General features: G+C 42.4%; 1 protein-coding gene and 3 pseudogenes across 1 annotated transcript in view; 3 read left to right on the forward strand and 1 right to left on the reverse strand.

Moving 5' to 3' along the window:
- CTPS2 (CTP synthase 2) overlaps window positions 1–18,278 on the forward strand; it is a 100,924-nt gene that overhangs the window by 23,814 nt on the left and 58,832 nt on the right. Inside the window, exons 8-13 of the mRNA XM_037157461.2 lie at window positions 1,070–1,221; window positions 5,304–5,436; window positions 9,488–9,576; window positions 10,519–10,613; window positions 12,526–12,588; window positions 12,696–12,739. Coding sequence (XP_037013356.2) covers window positions 1,070–1,221; window positions 5,304–5,436; window positions 9,488–9,576; window positions 10,519–10,613; window positions 12,526–12,588; window positions 12,696–12,739 — 576 coding nt within the window. The remainder of the gene's footprint in view (window positions 1–1,069; window positions 1,222–5,303; window positions 5,437–9,487; window positions 9,577–10,518; window positions 10,614–12,525; window positions 12,589–12,695; window positions 12,740–18,278) is intronic.
- On the forward strand, window positions 4,911–5,008 carry LOC119058400 (uncharacterized; annotated as a pseudogene).
- On the reverse strand, window positions 6,345–6,727 carry LOC119058302 (mitochondrial import inner membrane translocase subunit TIM14-like; annotated as a pseudogene).
- On the forward strand, window positions 10,185–10,320 carry LOC119058409 (uncharacterized; annotated as a pseudogene).

An 18,278-nucleotide genomic window follows, 5' to 3' on the forward strand; every position in this document is an offset into this window, starting at 1 on the left:
TATTCAATGCTACTGGTTTAATCTAGACTTAGAAAATGGTGCCTTGGGCCCTGTGGCTCCATATGGACATATAAAGAAGCATCCATGTTCCAACACCAATTCTCCGATACCAGCTGGGGGTCCTGCATTTCAGCTCTGACACTAACTACCCAGGGTGAGAGTCAGACTCCATAGGTTTATGGGCTCAGTCCTTTCCAAGAGTGCGGTCACTTCAGGCACCGACCGCAAGTTTCCAATGTCCCCCAGCCACCCACAGTTCCGCCTGGCTGACTACAAATGTGGGGCTTCCCACAATCTTTTCAGTGTTGAGAATTTTCTAGAACAACTCATAGAACTCAGGAAAGTACTGTATTTATGATTACTGTTTTATTATAAAGGGTGTAAATGAACAGTCAGATGACGAAATGCATAGGGCAAGGTCTAGGAGGGTCGTGAGTGCAAGAGCTCTTACCTCCATGGAGTCAAGGTGAGCTGCCCTCCTGCACACCTGTATATTCACCAACCAGGATGCTCCCCTCAGTCTTCAGATCACTGGGGTTGCATTACATAAGCACGAGCAAGTCATTGGTCACGTGATGGAACTCAAGCTCTAAGTCCCCCTCCCCACCCTGCCCTGCACTGTCCCCTCCCTGGAGGTCAGGTGGCTGAAAAAGTTTCAGCCCTCTAATGGCTTGGTTGGTTTTTCCTGTAACTCCCATCCTGAAGCAATCTAGGGGCCACCCTGAGTCACCTCTTTGGCATAACCAAGATACCCTCTGTCCCTCAGAAAATTCCAAAGGTTTCTGAAGCTCTATCAGGCATTGGGAACAAAAACTATATACCATATACATTTTTTAAATTCTACCACAGCATCCATGGTTCCAGAGGTAGAATAATGAATTCAAAGCATTTTGCAATTAGATTAAACTAACCTTATGCTAATTTTGCCTCTTGTTTAGGTGGTTAGGCCCTTGGTTTTCTTCTGTCAGTATAAATGAACTGCCAGACTCTCAACTGACTTATTCTTGAGCTCATTCTGTGGCATATGAGAGTCATTCCACTTAAATATGGTGTTTTTATCATCAACCAGGTGATATGTATCCATGATGTTTCTTCCACATACCGAGTGCCTGTGCTTCTGGAAGAACAAGGCATTGTTAAATATTTTAAAGAGAGATTGGATCTGCCTATTGGTGATTCTGCAAATAATTTGCTTTTCAAGTGGAGAAATATGGCTGACAGGTACGTGAAAGGAATCACTCATGTAATCTTGGGGCTGTGTGTTGCATTTGGCTTTCTGCATGTGTACGTTTTGTATGGACATTTCTCAAGTTGTGGGGCGTTGTTCGAATGGTTCACAGTATTCTTTGAAGATTTCTGGGGCCTTGGAAGCATTTTGATTTATTTACTACTTTATCTCTAGTTTCTGAATTATTTTGAACAGTTTTAAATATCGCGTTTTTTTTGTTTTGTTTTGCTTTGCTTGTTATGTTTAATATTTTATTATATTTTATCTTTTTCCAGCATCATTTATCCCCCCCATACCCCCTTCTACCTGTTTTGTTTGTTTTTAAGACTTGGTTAACAATTTCCTAAAGAAATCATTTTGAATGTTTTGGCTATATTATTATTGTTCCATCCTGCATTTTTTAACTCTCGGCATCACTTTTAAACCCCTGATAGGTTTTAACTTTAAGAAAATCATAAACATTTCAGCAAGGTTTGTCTCATTTGAAGTTGCATGGAAGGTCAAGTCCGGGCTGCCTGGCTTCTAATGCAACTTAGGGAGCGGCAGGAGGTACAGCAGTTACAAATAGAGGCTCTGGTGCTCTCATCACAAGAGAAAGCAATTTGTAGCTGTATGTGGCGATAGATGTTAACTAGACTTATTGAGGTGATCATTTAGCAATATCTACGTATGTTGAATGATGTAGAACCCATAAAAGTAATATGCTATATGTCAATTATATCTAAATTTTGAAAAATGTAGGTTTTGGCATCAAGCACCATGGATTCAGACCTTGCTTAGGCAGATTACTTAATGTCTCTGGACTTGTTCTCCCATCCAGATATAACGGGGGGGGGGTGCTATTACCCACATCGTGGTAGTTATGAGAGAAAACACATATGGCATTAACATTGAATCAGACACTAAGTATTGATTACTGATGTTGGTAACAATAATTAAAATTATAGGACGGTGACAAAATTACTGACCTCGGTAAATAAGTAGTAGACAGAAGTCCCCTTGCCATTTCACTTAAAAATATAAAAAGTGTTTGAGATTTTGGGGTCAAGTAGAATCAGGAATAAAGTACAGTTTTTGAGCTTAGGTATTCCAATGAATGATGCTAGATTATGCCCCTGTCTTCCAGAATGCTTAAGGAATCAGTCACTTTGTAGGAATTTTCTGAGTACCTTCTGGCTGATCCTCTTTAAGTATGAGACATTTGAATATTTTAACTCTTTTTATTGAAAATGGCTCTAAATTATACTTGATGTCTCTGTGCTTTTTAAAGCCAGCGTTTGGTTTTTATATCAGATTCCTTTGGCTGCTGCTACAAAGTACCACAGATTGGGTGGCTTGAAACAGCAGAAATTTATTCTCTCGCAGTTGTGGAGGTCAGAAGTTTAAAGTCAAGGCATCAGCAGGGTTGGTTCCTTCTGGAGGTCATAGAGTGAATCCCGTTCTTGTGTCACTTCTAGCTTTGAGAGGCTGCCAGCAGTCCTTGGCACTTCTTGGCTTGTGGCTGCATCACTCCAACCTCTGTCATTATATGGACCTCTCTGTATCTTCTCTCCTTGTCTTTAAAGATTTTATTTATTTTATTTTTTAGAGAGAGGGAGAGGGAGAGAAACATCAGTGTGTGGTTGCCTCTCACGTGCCCCCAGCTGGGGACCTGGCCTGCAACCCAGGCATATGCCCTAGAGTGGGAATCAAACCAGTGACCCTTTGGTTCGCAGGCTGGCACTCAGTCTACTGAGCCACACCAGCCAAGCCTCCTCTTCTTTTGTAAGCATTCTTATCTTTGAATTTAAGGTCCATCCTAATCTAGGATGATCTCATCTTGAGATCTTTAATTTAATTGCATCCGTAAAGACTCCTTTTCCAAATATGGTCACACTCATAGGTTCTGGGAGGATACTGAGCAGCATCGCTCCCTCGGCATCACGTTAGCGTGATGTTGGTTTATTGGTAGTGGTGGTCTGGAGTGTTCATTCTTTAGCCCCTATCCCTTCAGTACAGTCTGTAGAGAGATACAAGGAGGCAAAGAGAGGTCAAAAGGCAGCTTTGATCATGGAGGTCCAGTGCTGCTCAGAGGTTAGGGGTTCCTTATTGAACAAATAGGAGAAGTTGCCTGGGACCTGAGGCCCAAAGTGGGGCCAACACTGCCTCTCAGTCAAGTAAGGGGGACTTGCCTGTGGGGGAGGAGCCTGCCAAGTGGACCCCAGATCTGCTTCCCACCAGCAGCTCATAGCAGTGTCAGCAGCCTGCCTCTTAAACCTGGGTGGTGGTTCAAAGACTGTGAGGTAAAGGCTTGGCTGCTCTGGGCAGTGCTCCATGAGCCCGGCCTGAAGGTCCAACAAGGAAAGAGGGTACCACAAGGGTGGGCTCAGGATACCTTCCTGGACAGTGAGTGGCCTTCCTCCCTGGTTGGTTTGACCCAGGGGACTTACCTGACCTACCTGGCTGCTGAGTGACTCCTCCACTCCTGGGAAGGCCAGACGTGAGTAAGCAGGAGGAACTGGCAATGCGGACTCCAGTTCTGCTTCCTTCCAGGGAGCAGAGCTGATTTCCTTCCCTCAATGTAGGAGTGAGAATGGGGGTGAGGGCTCAGCCAAGTGCTGTGCTCAAATGCAGTTGGGGCAGGAAGCATTTACCTCCGCTGTCTCTTGGAATCTTGGCTTGATACCAACTGGCTTTGTTACCTGCGTCATTTATGTAGAGCAGGGTTGAAGCAAGGGCAGCTACACAATCTCCAGAGCAACATAAAATTACGTAGCAAGAGAAAGAAAGGTTTAGCAGGCTTCTCTTAGGTACTTTAGTCACCTTCCTAGAAAGTCACCTTTACTGCCAGTTTTGACTTCTTTGCTACTTGTGCGTTTTTTCCCTCTTGCCTGTTCACCATTGTATTGCTCTGGTACTCCTTGCAGATGTGGATCTGAATGATGCATATTCCTCATCACGGTAACATTTCTGTTCTGAGGTGTTGGAGGAAGGCTTTGCTTCCAAGTCCTAAAATATCTTCAGCCTCAAGATGACATTTCCACATACTGAGTATCAGACCAGACATTTTTCATGTTCTTTGAACAGATTTCCTGACAAAAGCAACAGTAAAGATTGTGTCTCTAATAGTAAAATGTGACTGAGTGTCTTATGTAGAATGGAATTTTCCCATAAAAATGATCTAAACGCCTAGTAACATTTTAAGTAGTTCTCTTAACACCATTCTTCAGGCATGCCACGAGTTATCTGGCTTTTGTGGGCCAGCTGGGAATGTAGCAATTTTTAAAAAAATTGTTATTGAATTTATTGGGGTGACATTGGTTAATAAAATTATATAGGTGTAACCATTTTTAATGTAGACACTTTGAATGTGTTTTCTTATATAATGTCACCTTATATGGTTAATATTGGAATGTTTCCTGTTGACACTCAGAATGACTTTTTTATATGATGTCACCTTATAAATGAATTTAAGAACAGCTTATATTTATGAGGTTGGAACAGCTTTTTATATTTTTAATGCTTTTAACTTTTCCTCTGATTTAGATCTGTGCCTGCTCATGTAAGCCAATGTTGGGATTTCTTAGGATTTTAAAACCTGCCCACAGACAGCTTTGAGTTCTTCGGAGGTGGGGCAGGAATCTGAATCAAGTACATCAAGTTCAAGGCTTGTCAGTTTCTAAGGTTTTGAATAATGCCTTGGCTGCTCGCTTCAGCAGCACATCTACTAAAAAACGAGTGATACAGAGAAGGCCCCTGCACAAGGATGACAAGCAAATTCTTGAAGCGTGCCATACTTTTTAAATATCACATAAAGGTTAAAGGCGGTAATAACATTAGAAATAGAGAAGAAGACACTAGCTACTGCAAGTTGGAAATGAACTCACGGCATAAATAAGGATAATTGGTGACAATACACACATAAAAGGGGAGAAGGTAAAGGTGTGATTTCGCAAAGGGGAATGGAGATGAGATACACTCAGAAGAAAAAGAAGTACTATATGCATGATAAGTGCTTTGGCATGAGAACAGTGGCTTTCATCGTTCGTGGTATTGTGTTAAATATATATCACCTTAAGCTTGTCTTCCCTCGCAGGTATGAAAGGTTACAGAAAACATGCTCCATAGCCCTGGTGGGCAAATACACCAAGCTGAGGGACTGCTACGCCTCTGTTTTCAAAGCTCTGGAACACTCAGCCTTGGCCATCAACCACAAGTTGAATCTGATGGTGAGTCCCAGCCTGCTCGTCTGGGTGTTTCGGTCATTTATCTCTGGTAGCTTGTGTTTCAGAGACGCAGATTGCGTTAAAGGATGCCCAAATCCAAGCTTCTAGATGCCAACCTAGGGCCGACCTTACAAGCAGGCCTTTCCACCAATAACCATTTTTTTAAATCAAGTTTTTAATGTATGAAATCTGAATTCTGTCAGTGATATATACATACCTATACCATTTTTTTTAGATCAGAGTTGTGACTAAATTCACTTTTTTAAAAAATATTTTATTTATTTATTTTCAGAGAGGGGAAGGGAAGGAGAGAGGGAGAGAAACATCAATGTGTGGTTGCCTCTCATGTGGCCCCCACTGGGAACTGGCCTGCAACCCAGGCATGTGCCCTGACTGGGAATCGAACTGTGATCCTTTGCTTCACAGGCCCGCGCTCAGTCCACTGAGCTACACTAACCAGGGCTAAATTCACTTTTTAATGAACAGTTCCAAGCACCTAAGCCAGCTATCTGTACCTTGACAATCTTTCTTCCCAATGAGATGAGTCTACTATAATAACCTATGCTAATTCCATCGTATTTGTCACATTTTGTTTCAATTACCAGTTTCTTAGTCTCCCATTAGATTTTGGTTCCTTGAAAGCAGAGACTTTCACATTCACTTTGCCTTGGAGTAAATACCAAATTATTTGCTCGATGAGTAATGATCAACATTTCTATTCAAATGGTGTGTATTTATCCATAATTACTGAGCATGAATCTCCAACTATTCAAGAATCTGAGTTAAAAGCCTCAGAGTTAAACAAGAAACTTATGCCAACGCTTTGACTTAGTTTGTGCTAAATCATTTTTAAAATCTGTAGCTTCGGGACATTTTACAAAAAGCTGGCACTTGTATATACAACTAATAACTTAAAATTCATCATACATGGTCTTCATTTTTTTAGCTTGACCCTCTCATAAATCTTTAGCTTCACTGATTCTGGTTGCTATATAAGGAGCTCCTCCTCTGGGGGATTTAAAAGCATAATTTATCTATGCTCACCTCTTATTTTTCTTTTATTGGCAGTAGGGCCTAGACCTAGCTTTTTTTCCCCCAGACCTAGTATTAATGCTGCTTTCCATTCTGTCATTTTGGGTTCAGACCTATCTCTGGAATAGCCATCACTGCAGGCAGATTTTGGTAGACTGTGAAAAACTTGTTTGACTTGAGGTTCCATGTGCTTCATTGCTTGCAAAACATAACAACCTGCAAATCCTGCAACAGCAATGGTCTATCCAACTGCTCACCCTGTGCTGGCTGTGGCTCCACTCGGCTTCCCTCGCCTTCACCGAGAGCACAGGTCACCCCAGCTCATGAAACCACAGCCACCAACTCCAAGCCTCTACCAGAAAGCAAGGTGGCCACCACTAACAGTGACAAAACATCCAAACACTGGCACCCCCAGAAAACACAGCAGTCCCCCCACTAGCCATGCGAACAATGTTCTGCATACAGGTTTAAGGCACAGTTTCTGAAATCAGGCTCTGCACATCCAGGGCTATATATACTTCGTGCTCATTTAAGTGCATTGTGTTTGCCTAACAAGAAACTAATAAAGCCCTGGCTGGTGTAGCTCAGTGGATTGAGCACGGGCCTGTGAACCCATCCCTATCGATTCGATTCAATTCCCTGTCAGGGCACATCCCTGGGTTGCAGGCCAGTTCCCAGCAGGAGCCAGTTCCCGGCAGGGGACTCACGAGAGGCAACCATACATTGACATTTCTCTCCTTCTCTCCTTCCCTTCCCTTCTAAAGATAAATAAATAAAATTAAAAAAAAAAGAGAGAAACTAATAGAATGTTTTTCCCCTTTAGCACTGGAATTGAATCCAGATTTTTAAAATGCTATGTTGTCTTTTGTAACTTCGAGAAGTGATATCTGGCAAAGTGATCGTTTCTTTTTTAGAATCAGTATTATGCGATAGCAGAGGCATTATAGTTTGAGTATATTCTTTGTGCAAGTAAGATATAGAAGTACTACCTGCTCAGTGTAGAAAACTTTTAAAAGTATCATGTAAAATGCAGAAAGCACAAGGTTCCTCCTCCCTGAGATCCCACTTCTCTCTTGCATTTGTCATTCCCAGTGTGATGCATATCTTTCTAGACTTTTCTCTCTATATAAATATTTATATTGAATGATATTCTGCATGGATATATAATGGCTCAAGCGAACCTTATTATCTGGATTTAAGTGGTATAACCTTTCTATACTGATTAAAAAGATACATTTTTACGTCCACAAAATTAGTAACTGCTGCTTAAAACCAGCTTAGGACCTACAACATCTCTCTCACCTTCTTGGATCCTCCTTCTTTTCAAACTACTTTGTTATGTTGGGTTTTCCAAGGACTGTTTCACTTCCTGTCCTGCCCACTCTTCCAAGACTTCCACCCCCTCATAGAAAAAAGAAAGCAACAATAGAAAACTTGTTATGATGCAAATTTTGTAAGGTCCTTCAAATGTTGTATCTTTAAGATACGATGAGATAGTAATTTCTACAAAAGAAATGTGAAAATAATATAGATTTGTGGGAACTGCTATGTACATATGAATTTGCATTTCATAGAATTCATTGACATTAGCCTCTGCTCAGTACTGTTTGAGTCATAGTCCCGGCATATTCTTTTTCAGCCCAGTCTGTTGCTGTGTTTTCCTTGCTGGGCCTATTGCGTGACTTCCCGACTGCTTTCTAGTCCTCCCTCCATTTCCCGCATTGTCCCAGGATGACCCTTCTAAAGCACAGGTGGCAAACACAAGGCCCGCAGGCCGAATCCGGCCCTCCACCTTGTTTTATCCAGCCCGGCACCTTGTTTGTACCCGGCAGCAGCGCTGAGCTCCTTGCCCCTAGTTAAGGAGCAGTTACATGTAAACAGTCCTAAAAGTACATCTGGCCCTTTGAAGGCAACAGCGAGGCTGATGTGGCCCCTGGTGAACGTGAGTTTGACGTTCCTGTTCTAGTCTCTCTGTTCTCCTTGTTCCTGGTGACGCTTTACTTAAGACCGTTCAGTGGCGTCAACTGTAAACTTTTCTGGCCGGGTGGAGCCTCTTCTGAGGGCCCCAGAGTGGTCACCACTTTCTCTTTTCCTGTGAGGTTTCTTACACCGTTTCCTCGCCCCCGTCTTGTCCATTTTGTCTTCTGCACACTTTCCCACCTGCCCCCAGTGGCCTGCCTCCCAACAGGCGCACGCATGCTCCTCTTGCTTCTGCTCATTGTGGAGGGCTCAGCTCTTTGGACACCACCTCACCAGCAGTCTTCCCTATGATGATGCATCTCTTCTTTCTTCCAGTGTCCAGGTATAGACTCAGTGCAGCTCCTGGTTCCTTCTGCAGCATTCTGTCCCCTACTTATTGTGGCCGTTAGCCACAATAAGCGGCTGTTTGTTGCTGGCTGTGCCGGTTTTGTGATCTTTCTTTTTTAAAATTCTATTTTAAAATTATTTTTAAGCCCTGGCTGGTGTAGCTCAGTGGATTGAGTGCAGGCCTGCAAACCAAGAAACTGTGGTTCGATTCCCAGTCAGGGCACATGCCTGGGTTGCAGGCCAGTTCCCAGCAGGGAACACACGAGAGGCAACCATACACTGATATTTCTCTCCCTGTCTGCTTCTGTTCTCCTCTAAAGATAATAAATACAATTTTTTTTAAATAAATAAATTATTTTTAGAGAGAGGGGATGGGAGGAAGAAAGAGAGGGACAGAAACATCATTGTATGGTTGCCTCTGATGTGACCTCCATTGGGGACCTGGCCCACAACCCAGGCATGGGCCCTGACTGGGAATCAAACCCGTGGCCCTTTGGTTCACAGCCTGCGCTCAATCCACTGAGCTACACCAGCCAGGGCTGTAATCTTTTTCTAAAAGATGATAAGAGCTCCAAGACAGATCATGCTTTTCTCTCCCAAGTGACCCTTACAGTTTTTGCCTAATATAGAATACTTTTGTCATAGTGTTAGATAGTTCTAGTATTTCAGTATTTATTTCTCTTAAACGCGCCTCTAATCTATTGGATGTTTTCAGTACATAGACTCCATTGATCTGGAGCACATCACCGAAACTGAGGACCCCGTGAAATTCCATGAAGCGTGGCAGAAGCTATGCAAGGCTGAGTAAGTCCTGGGGACCTTCCACACCAGTTAAGGAGGATGCCATTGTGTATTTTCTGCAATGACTTGATTGACCCCGATTATTCATTTTTGTGCATTTTCAAAGGTAGCCCGGAGTACTTGTGGTTGTTACAGGTAGTTGTGCCACACAGCACATTTATTTTGCAGTGTGTCATGTTCCTACCAGTGGCACGTGCGATGGAACTGGTTTTCTTCTGGGGACAATGGGGAATCCTAATGGCAGAGAGAAAGTGCGTTGATTATGCTGAAAGATGCAAAGATGGATCTTACACAGAGTTAAGATGCAAGGATGACAACCCTTCTCTCTTGGTTATATGTTCTTTTCCACATTATTTCATTTTTATTTGTATTTCATAAATGATACACAGACTTCTTGGGGGTAGCAGTGTATTGTGAGGGGAGCGTGACTCTCCTGGTCTGTGCAAATGAGCATCCAGAAAGTCCCATAACAATCTTCCAACAAGGAGATTTTCACATGCCTCGCTTAATTAGCAATTGAAATCTTAGGCTGATTTTTACCAGACTAACTCTTTCTGATTATGTGAGAGATCCTAGCATTTTTATAATAGTGCTTGAAAAATAGTTTTTGTATCACTTCTTGGCCTTTTGGCTAAGATCAAGTGTAGAAAAACAACCTATTTTCTATTCAGATAATTTAGTGGCATTTATCATTGAATTGAGTTTCTCAGTCACTGTGTTCCTGCCACAGGGACCTATGGAACACATATATATATCGAGGTCAGCTGTGAGAAATTGTTTCATGCATCGGGAGGATTTCAAGAAGAAAGTTTGGGCTGTCAGGTCATGTAATCAATTCTGAATACAGACCCCAATACTGGATTGGGCATCAGTAAGGATGAAAGGCTGAGGATTTTTAAACATAAAAATAATGTCAAATTCACTCTCATCTCGTGTTGATTGCAGTGGCGTTCTGGTGCCAGGAGGTTTTGGAATCAGAGGAACATCGGGGAAACTCCAGGCGATTTCTTGGGCGAGGACGAAGAAGATTCCTTTTCTGGGTAAAACTCGTGTTTATGGATCCTAACTATGAGTTTATTCGATATTTGATACCTAGTAAGGGTAACACTAAATAGGGTTTGTGAATGTGAAAGGTGGGAAGTCAGATTTCAGTGTTCAGGCACCAAATCGTCTGCTACCGTGGTCAGCACACTGTATCCTGGGGGCTATACCCAGCTTGTGGCCTGCTTTTGTAAATCAAGTTTTATTGGCACATAGTCAGAGCAATTTGTTTATATATTGTCTACAGCAGCTTTTGTGGTACAGTGTCAGAGTTTGAAACCCTACAGCCTAATCTTTACTATCTGGCCCCTTATAGAAACTGTTTGGAGAACGTACTGCTCTGGTTGGTAGCAAGAGGCGAGGAGAAGTTGCTGTCTATACCTGCCCTGCCCCCCCAAATCCATCTTTTCACCACCTTCAAGCAGAGAACCATTCACCAGAACCCGCCATGTTCTTTCTCATCAGAATTACAAAATGATGAAGTTGAAATGTATATGCTCCTTCTAGAAAAGATAATACAGAAAGACCGTCCAACACTGCAAGAAGAGCTCTGTTAAAATTTGGTGGAACTGGATCTTTTTAATGCTTTTGTTCGAATTGCAGAGCATGGCTTCTGGGCCAGTGAACCCACATGAAATGTGTTCTTGATGGGACAGGTAGGGGTTCAGGCAGGAGAGGGAGTGAGGAGAGGCTGTTTCACACTGTCCTTGGACGTATTGGTAGGTTTACAGACCGAGCGGACAGGCGTGGGTGCCTTTGACTATCAGCGGACTATTCATTTTCCCACTGCCTGCTCTTTGATTAGCTTCCTAGAAGTTCTCCACTGGGAGCCATTTTCAAAGGGAAGCCAGGAGTAGTTGCTTTGATATCTCGTTTTGTTTTACCCTTCGAAGCTCTTCTGGGCCATTGTTTTCTTTTGAAGTAATCTTGTTTGCTTTCCGTCTGAGGGTGGTTAGTGTTCTTCAGACAATTCTCACTGTATAGAACAGTTCTCAACTTTTTAGCTTTTTCTTTAACACAGCATCTTTTTATGTCCTAGCCGTATGGAACTTTCTGAAGTGCCCCCCCCCCCCCCAAGCACTCAGCTGTTTCATGCTTACTGACTTGTTCTGGCGTGCCTGGTCTATCGATTGCTCTCTCCTTTGAATCCCTTGTGGACCTTGGGCATGCCTCGTGGAGTGCTCCTTGGCATTTGTTTAGTGAGAGAAATTGCTGGGCTGAAGTGAATGTGAGGATGGGCGAAAGGCGCACATCCCTGTGGCAACGGGCTTAGGGCTACACAGGCCTCTTCCTCCTCATTGAACTCTCGGTTCAGGTTCAGTTTGCATCTCCCTGCCCTCGTCTCCACCATGCTCAGGCCCACAGTGGAGATGCCAACTCCCCCAGCTGCTGCCATTTTCCTGCAGTGAAATTATAGGGCTCTTCTGGGTTCCCCTGCCTACCTGTGAGTTGCTCCTCAGATCCCAGCCCACCTGCCAGCCTGAGGCCGCCCTCGGGCAAAGCCCGTAATTAAGGCTGCAAAACAGAGAAGGGAAGTGTGCAGTCTCCTTCTTGACTGGGTGTCCTTAGATATTATTCCCTGAAGGACTCAGGTGCTCCGGGACAAGACTGTGTATGCCTCTGGAGACAAATTTGGAGGGAGGTAGATTTGCCTTTCGGAACATGATGTATGCTTTCCTGCTCTTTTCTGACCTTGAATTCTTTCCTCCTGAAGTTCGAGTCATCTAACCTCCTCCCCTGCCTCAGCCACAGATATTCTGAGTGTACAGGGCACCACAGTGAGCCCAACAGGCAAAGTCTTGCTCTCTCAGAGCCTGCATTCTCGACGGAGGAGGCAGATAGCAAACAAATGAACAGAACATGTGAAGAAATGCAAAATATGTTCATTTGCTTCTTATTTTATAAAAATAGGAGTTTGCCTTGGGATGCAACTGGCAGTGATAGAGTTTGCGAGGAACTGCCTGAACTTGAAAGGTAAGTTTGAGGTGTATCTATTCAGGTTTTATTTTTCAAAAATCTCTTTACTTAAAACATTTTCCAGCAATATTGGTGAATTACTGACTTCATTTCTTACCCTTCAGATGCAGATTCCACGGAATTTGAGCCAAATGCCCGCGTGCCTCTGGTAAGCGGCTTGTTTCTCTTTCTGGGTTGGGTCATTGTCATTTCATTTGTGGCTCTTGCCTAAACTCATAGGGGGCTATTATTATAATTTTTTCATTATGCTATCAGGATATTCAAAATTATATGTGGTTTTATTATTATTATTATTTTTTTACATCCAACTGCTTTGTTTTCAATAATCCATCTTGTCAGCTATGTTTTGAAGAAAGAAACAATCCTGGTCTGATTTCTCTTTGCAGCGGTTTTCAAGCTTAATGTTTAGGAAACGATTAAATTGACTGTGACAACAATTTATAACAGCTAATATAAATAAATGGGCTGCCCTGTCCCTAGCCTCATCCCTGTCTGTCTACTTTCCACACGGGTGGTCATCTGTCTTTTTAAAACGCAAGTGACAGCTCTTCTGCTGCTCCTCATCTTCCCCTGATTCCTTTCCCCATAAAATATTCAGGTCAAGAGTCTTGGCGAGGAGTGAAGGCTGGTGTGCTCTGTCACCTGCCGCTTTGCTAATTCAATCTCTGGCATTGCCGTTCCTCCCACACTTGGGGCTTATGTTTGGACAATCCGGACAAGTTTTTTTTTTATGTATCTTGAGATTCCCTACACCTGAGATGTTCCCCTTCTGCAACCTGCTTCCCTCTAGGATCTCAGTGAAACCAGTGAAGAATTTCATTTAAAAAAAATAAACCATACCTAGTGACAGACAACTTCCTGTTCAACCTGAGAAGGCTTTCCTGACCTCCTTTGTTTCCCAGCTTCTGCCTTTTGGGCTGTGGGGAAGGAAGAGGTCTTCTTCTTCCCTATAAGTGCTTTCAGCTGGTCTAATAATTACATCAACCTGAGACGGATTAACAAGAAAAAAAATAACTACATTTTGTGGCATACTTATCTATGGGAACCCCACATACATGAGGAAGTAAGAATCTCTACACACACAAGAAGTTCACAGACAGAAAAGGCAAGCGAGGCATACGGGGTTGGGCATAAATAACGCCCCTGGAGTTTTTTTGGTTGTTGTTGTTTTTTTACACAATCATAAGCATGTGATTCTGTAACATAACAATATCACACTCAGGCACACCGCATAACATTTGAGGTGAAATGTTCAAATTAAAGCTACAAATGATCATGCGCGTATTATTTACCCTACCAACCACACACAAGCAGGCGTTACTTTTGCTGGACCCTGTTTATAATGGCATCCTGAGCTTAACTAAGGCACCTTATGGCTTCAGAGGAAAGGTTGGTCGTTGTCAGGACAATGTGAAGAGTAGATGTTTAGTAATTAGTAGTCTGCCCTGTCTTATAGATAGATCAAGAAAGAAAGGTTGTCTCTGATACTCTCTAATGGGCAAGGGCCCAAGTTCAGATTCTTCCAGGTAGTTAACAGGGCGACGGCAGAAGTTTCTCTGCAGCCTGCAGGATCTCAGTGGCCTGTAGCTCCAAACCATCTGCCTACCACAGAGGCATATCTAGGGTGACTCATTCTACCTGTATCTACCTCTGTCACAGTGTACACACCTCACCATTGTAATTGGTTTTGTAAAACTGTTCTATGGGGATATAATTCGCATTTCATAAAATTTAGTCATTTGAAGTGTATAATTCAGTGGCTTTTAGCATATGCACAGATCTGTGCAACCAACATCATAATAGAGTTTGAACTATTTTCACTACCATGAAAGAAACTCTATACCCTTTAGGTGACACCCCCAAGCCACCTACTCCACCCCCTCCCCCACTCTAGCCCTAGGCACCATTGATCTGTTTTCTGTATCTATGGGTTTGTCTATTCTGGACATTTCGTATGAATAGAATCATAGAATATGTAGCCTTTTGTGAGTGAGTTTTTTCATTTAGTGTAAGATGTCTAGATCTGTCTGTGTTATAGCATCTATCAGTACTTTGTTTCTTTTTATTGCTCAATAATATTCCATTGTATACACATACCACATTTTATTAATAAATGTATTCATTCATGGCCATTTGGATTGTTTCCTCTTTTTGACTATTATGAATAATGCTGCTATGAATATTGTGTACAAGTTGTGTGAACACGTGCTTGAGTATATACACCCCCAAGTGGAATCGTGGATCATGTGGTGAGTGTACATTTAACTTTTTGAGGAACTGCCAGACTGTTTTCAAAAGTGGCTGCAACATTTTACATCCCCACCAGCAGTATATGAGGGCTTCAATTTCTCCACATCCCTAACACTTGTTATTGTCTGTCTTTTCTATTTTAGCCACCCTAGTGGACATAAAGTTCTATCTTGCTGTGGCTTTGATTTGAATTTTCCTGATGGCTTAAGATGTTCAGGATCTTTTCATGTACTTACTGACCATTTCTACATCATCTTTGGAGAAATGTCTATTCAGACCCCTTGCCCATTTTTAAATCAGGTTATTTGTCTCTCTCTTTTTTTAAAGATTTTATTTATTTATCTTTAGAGGGGAAGGGAAGGAGAGAGGGAGAGAAACATCAATGTATGGTTGCCTTTCATGCATCCCCTGCTGGGAACTGGCCTGCAGGGAACCGGCCTGCAACCCCGGTATGTGCCCTGATTGGCAATCGAACCGCGATTGTCTGGTTCGCAGGCCCGTGCTCAATTCACTGAGGTACACCAGTCAGGGCTTAAATCAGGTTATTTGTCTCTTAAGTGTTCTTTGCATATTCTAGACACAATTTCTTATTAGATATATAATTTGCACTATTGATATTTTGGACTGGGTAATTCTTGTGGTGGGGACTGTCCTGTGTACCATAGGATGTTCAGTAGCCTCCTTGGCTTCTACCTACTAGATGTTAATAGTACAAATCTCCCAGCAGCCAATTGTGACACTAAAAAAGCTTCCAGACATTGTCAAACATCCCCTGGGGGCACAGGCAGAATAGCCCCTACTGAGAACCACTGATTTACAGAAATCCAGTTATATTTCTCTTCTTTCCAGCCTATTCCCTCCCTTCCCTTATGGCAGCCATTAATTCTTATTTTTGGAGGGGTGATCTTTCCATTTTTATTTTATTTTTTTAAAAGATTTTATTTATTTATCTTTAGAGGAGAAGGAGAGAGGGAGAGAAACATCAATGTATGGTTGCCTCTAGTGCATCCCCTGCAGGGAACTGACCTGCAGGGAACCTGCCTGCAACCCAGGCATGTGCCCTGACTGGGAATCGAACCGTGATCCTCTGGTTCACAGGCCCGTGCTCAATCCACTGAGCTACACCAGCCAGGGCCACCATTTTTAAAATATAAGTAAACCTGTATGTTTACTTGTGACACCCCTCCCCATCTTAGATAAGTGGTAGCATACTCTGCACGTTTTTTGCCTTGTTTTTTTAAAATTTAATGCTATATGCTGGAGATCACTCTATGGAAAGATATACAGATACTCTTTTTTAAATAAAGATTTTACTGATTTATTTTTAGAGAGAGAGGAAGGGAGAGCAAAGGAGAGGGAGAGAAACATCAATGTGTGGTTGCCCCTTATATGCCCCCAACTGGGGATCTGGCCCATGCATGACCCAGGCAGGAGCCCTGACAAGGAATTGAACTGGCAACCCTTTGCTTCACAGTCCAGTGCTCAATCCACTGAGCCACACCAGCCAGGACTCTCTAGCCCTTTACTCTTCACTCCTTTTATAGCTTGCAGTTGAGACCATAATGAACCATAGCTTCCCAGCCAGATGTTCCTCTTAAGTCTTATGCTTAGAAGACCTAATACTAATGAACAGTTCCTTATGAGGCTTTAAAATAAACATTTTCTGACAAATGGTTGAAATAGCTGTATAGGCAAATCACTCGTTTTCTCTTTTATGATAATACTTTGGGATAGGAAGTGATTTTACCAGTAGGTGCCACTGTTTCTTAGTTTTGGCAACATTCTTTGCTGACTGTCCTTTATGGTTGTGTGTGTATGTATACCCAGGTACCCCCATGCATGTATGGATATGTGTTTCCTTTTTAACAAATACATATGCTAACATGCTTGAGACACTGTTTCTTCTTGCTTTTTGTACTAATCACTCCACATCAATACACGGGGATCTTCTACACACTTGTCCTGCTGTCTGCATCATTCTTTATTTCACCCGTCTAGTACTGATGAATTTTTAGGTTGTACCTATTATTTAACTATTTTGAATCATGCTGGAAATTAGTAACCATATACATATGTCCTGGTACCCACACATACACACTTCTATGGGGTGAATTGCTAGGAGGGGAATTGCTAAGGCAGAAGATATGTGCATTTTACATTTTGAAAGCTTCTACACTCATAAGTGAGATGAGAACAATAAAACCTAATTGCTACCGAACATCTTTATAGCCTGCAATCAGTTTGTAGGAGAAAAATAGCCTTAAGAGCCAGCATTTGTGATGATGGTGAGAAGGCTTATTAAAGAAAAAGACCAAGGCAATAGAATCAGCAGGCAGCAAACACCAGGAAGCCTGGGGAATCACTTGAACTTGAGCAAGTAACAATGACTTTACAGTGGTAATGGCCATACTGGTCCTTCTTGCTAAAAAAAGTCAATAATTTGGAAACCCGGAGCCTCCTTTAGGTGTATTTGCTACATGGGTATGGTGGAGGAAAAATTATTTTTCCCATATTCTTTTTAGTTCGTGGCCGAAATCCCTCCTTTTAATAAAAGACAGATTTACAGGAGAAAAACAAAGTTTAGTAGCATGTATACCTCCTGGGTACATGGGAGAGACCCAGGGAAACAGTGTAAACTCCCTGAAATGGCCCAAGCTATGACCTTAAATACCATCTCTAGCTAAAGACAAAAGAGGTTGTTGGGAGGTGATGGGAAAAGAAGAAGACAAGGGTAAGGTTGTTATGCAGATTTAAGTCTTCCACCTTCTCCTTTGATAAGAGTTTCTGGCCCTGGCTGGTGTAGTTCAGGGGATTGAGCACAGGCCTGCGAACCAGACAATCGCAGTTCGATTCCCGGTCAGGGCACATTCCTGGGTTGCAGGCCAGTTCCCTGCAGGCCAATTCCCAGCAGGGGATGCATGAAAGGCAACCATACATTGATGTTTCTCTCCCTCTCTCCTTCCCTTTCCCTCTAAAGATAAATAAATAAAATCTAAAAAAAAAAAAAAAGAGTTTCTGGAGATTTAGTCACTGCCTCTCCTTGGTACAGAGAGGAAGACACCCTTACAAATAGACATTTCTCTTATAAATGTTAATGTCTCTTACAAAAGGGTAACTTGTACTCAATTTTCAGAGCTTTTGTGTCTGCTGTTTCCTAAAAGTAGTCAGCTTACACTAATTTTTATGTGAAAGAGACATATTTTGGGGTGTTAAATTCTGATCCCCTTCATGGGCCGTCATGACCTACCTTTGGCAGGCATGATTAGTCTATGGGTGCTTATGAAATCATTCGAGACACTGGCATCCAGGACAGATATCTCAGAGGAGGTATCTCTTACACACATAAAAAGGAGAAATAGATTTTCCTTTAAGAACAAAGCTCAACTCTTTCTGAGTCTGGGAGTACCAGAAGAGTGCAAGTAAAACTTATTTTACTG

This window comes from Artibeus jamaicensis, unplaced genomic scaffold, assembly GCF_021234435.1.
Source record: "Artibeus jamaicensis isolate MK-2021 breed Jamaican fruit bat unplaced genomic scaffold, CSHL_Jam_final scaffold_1283, whole genome shotgun sequence".
Taxonomy (NCBI): domain Eukaryota; kingdom Metazoa; phylum Chordata; class Mammalia; order Chiroptera; family Phyllostomidae; genus Artibeus; species Artibeus jamaicensis.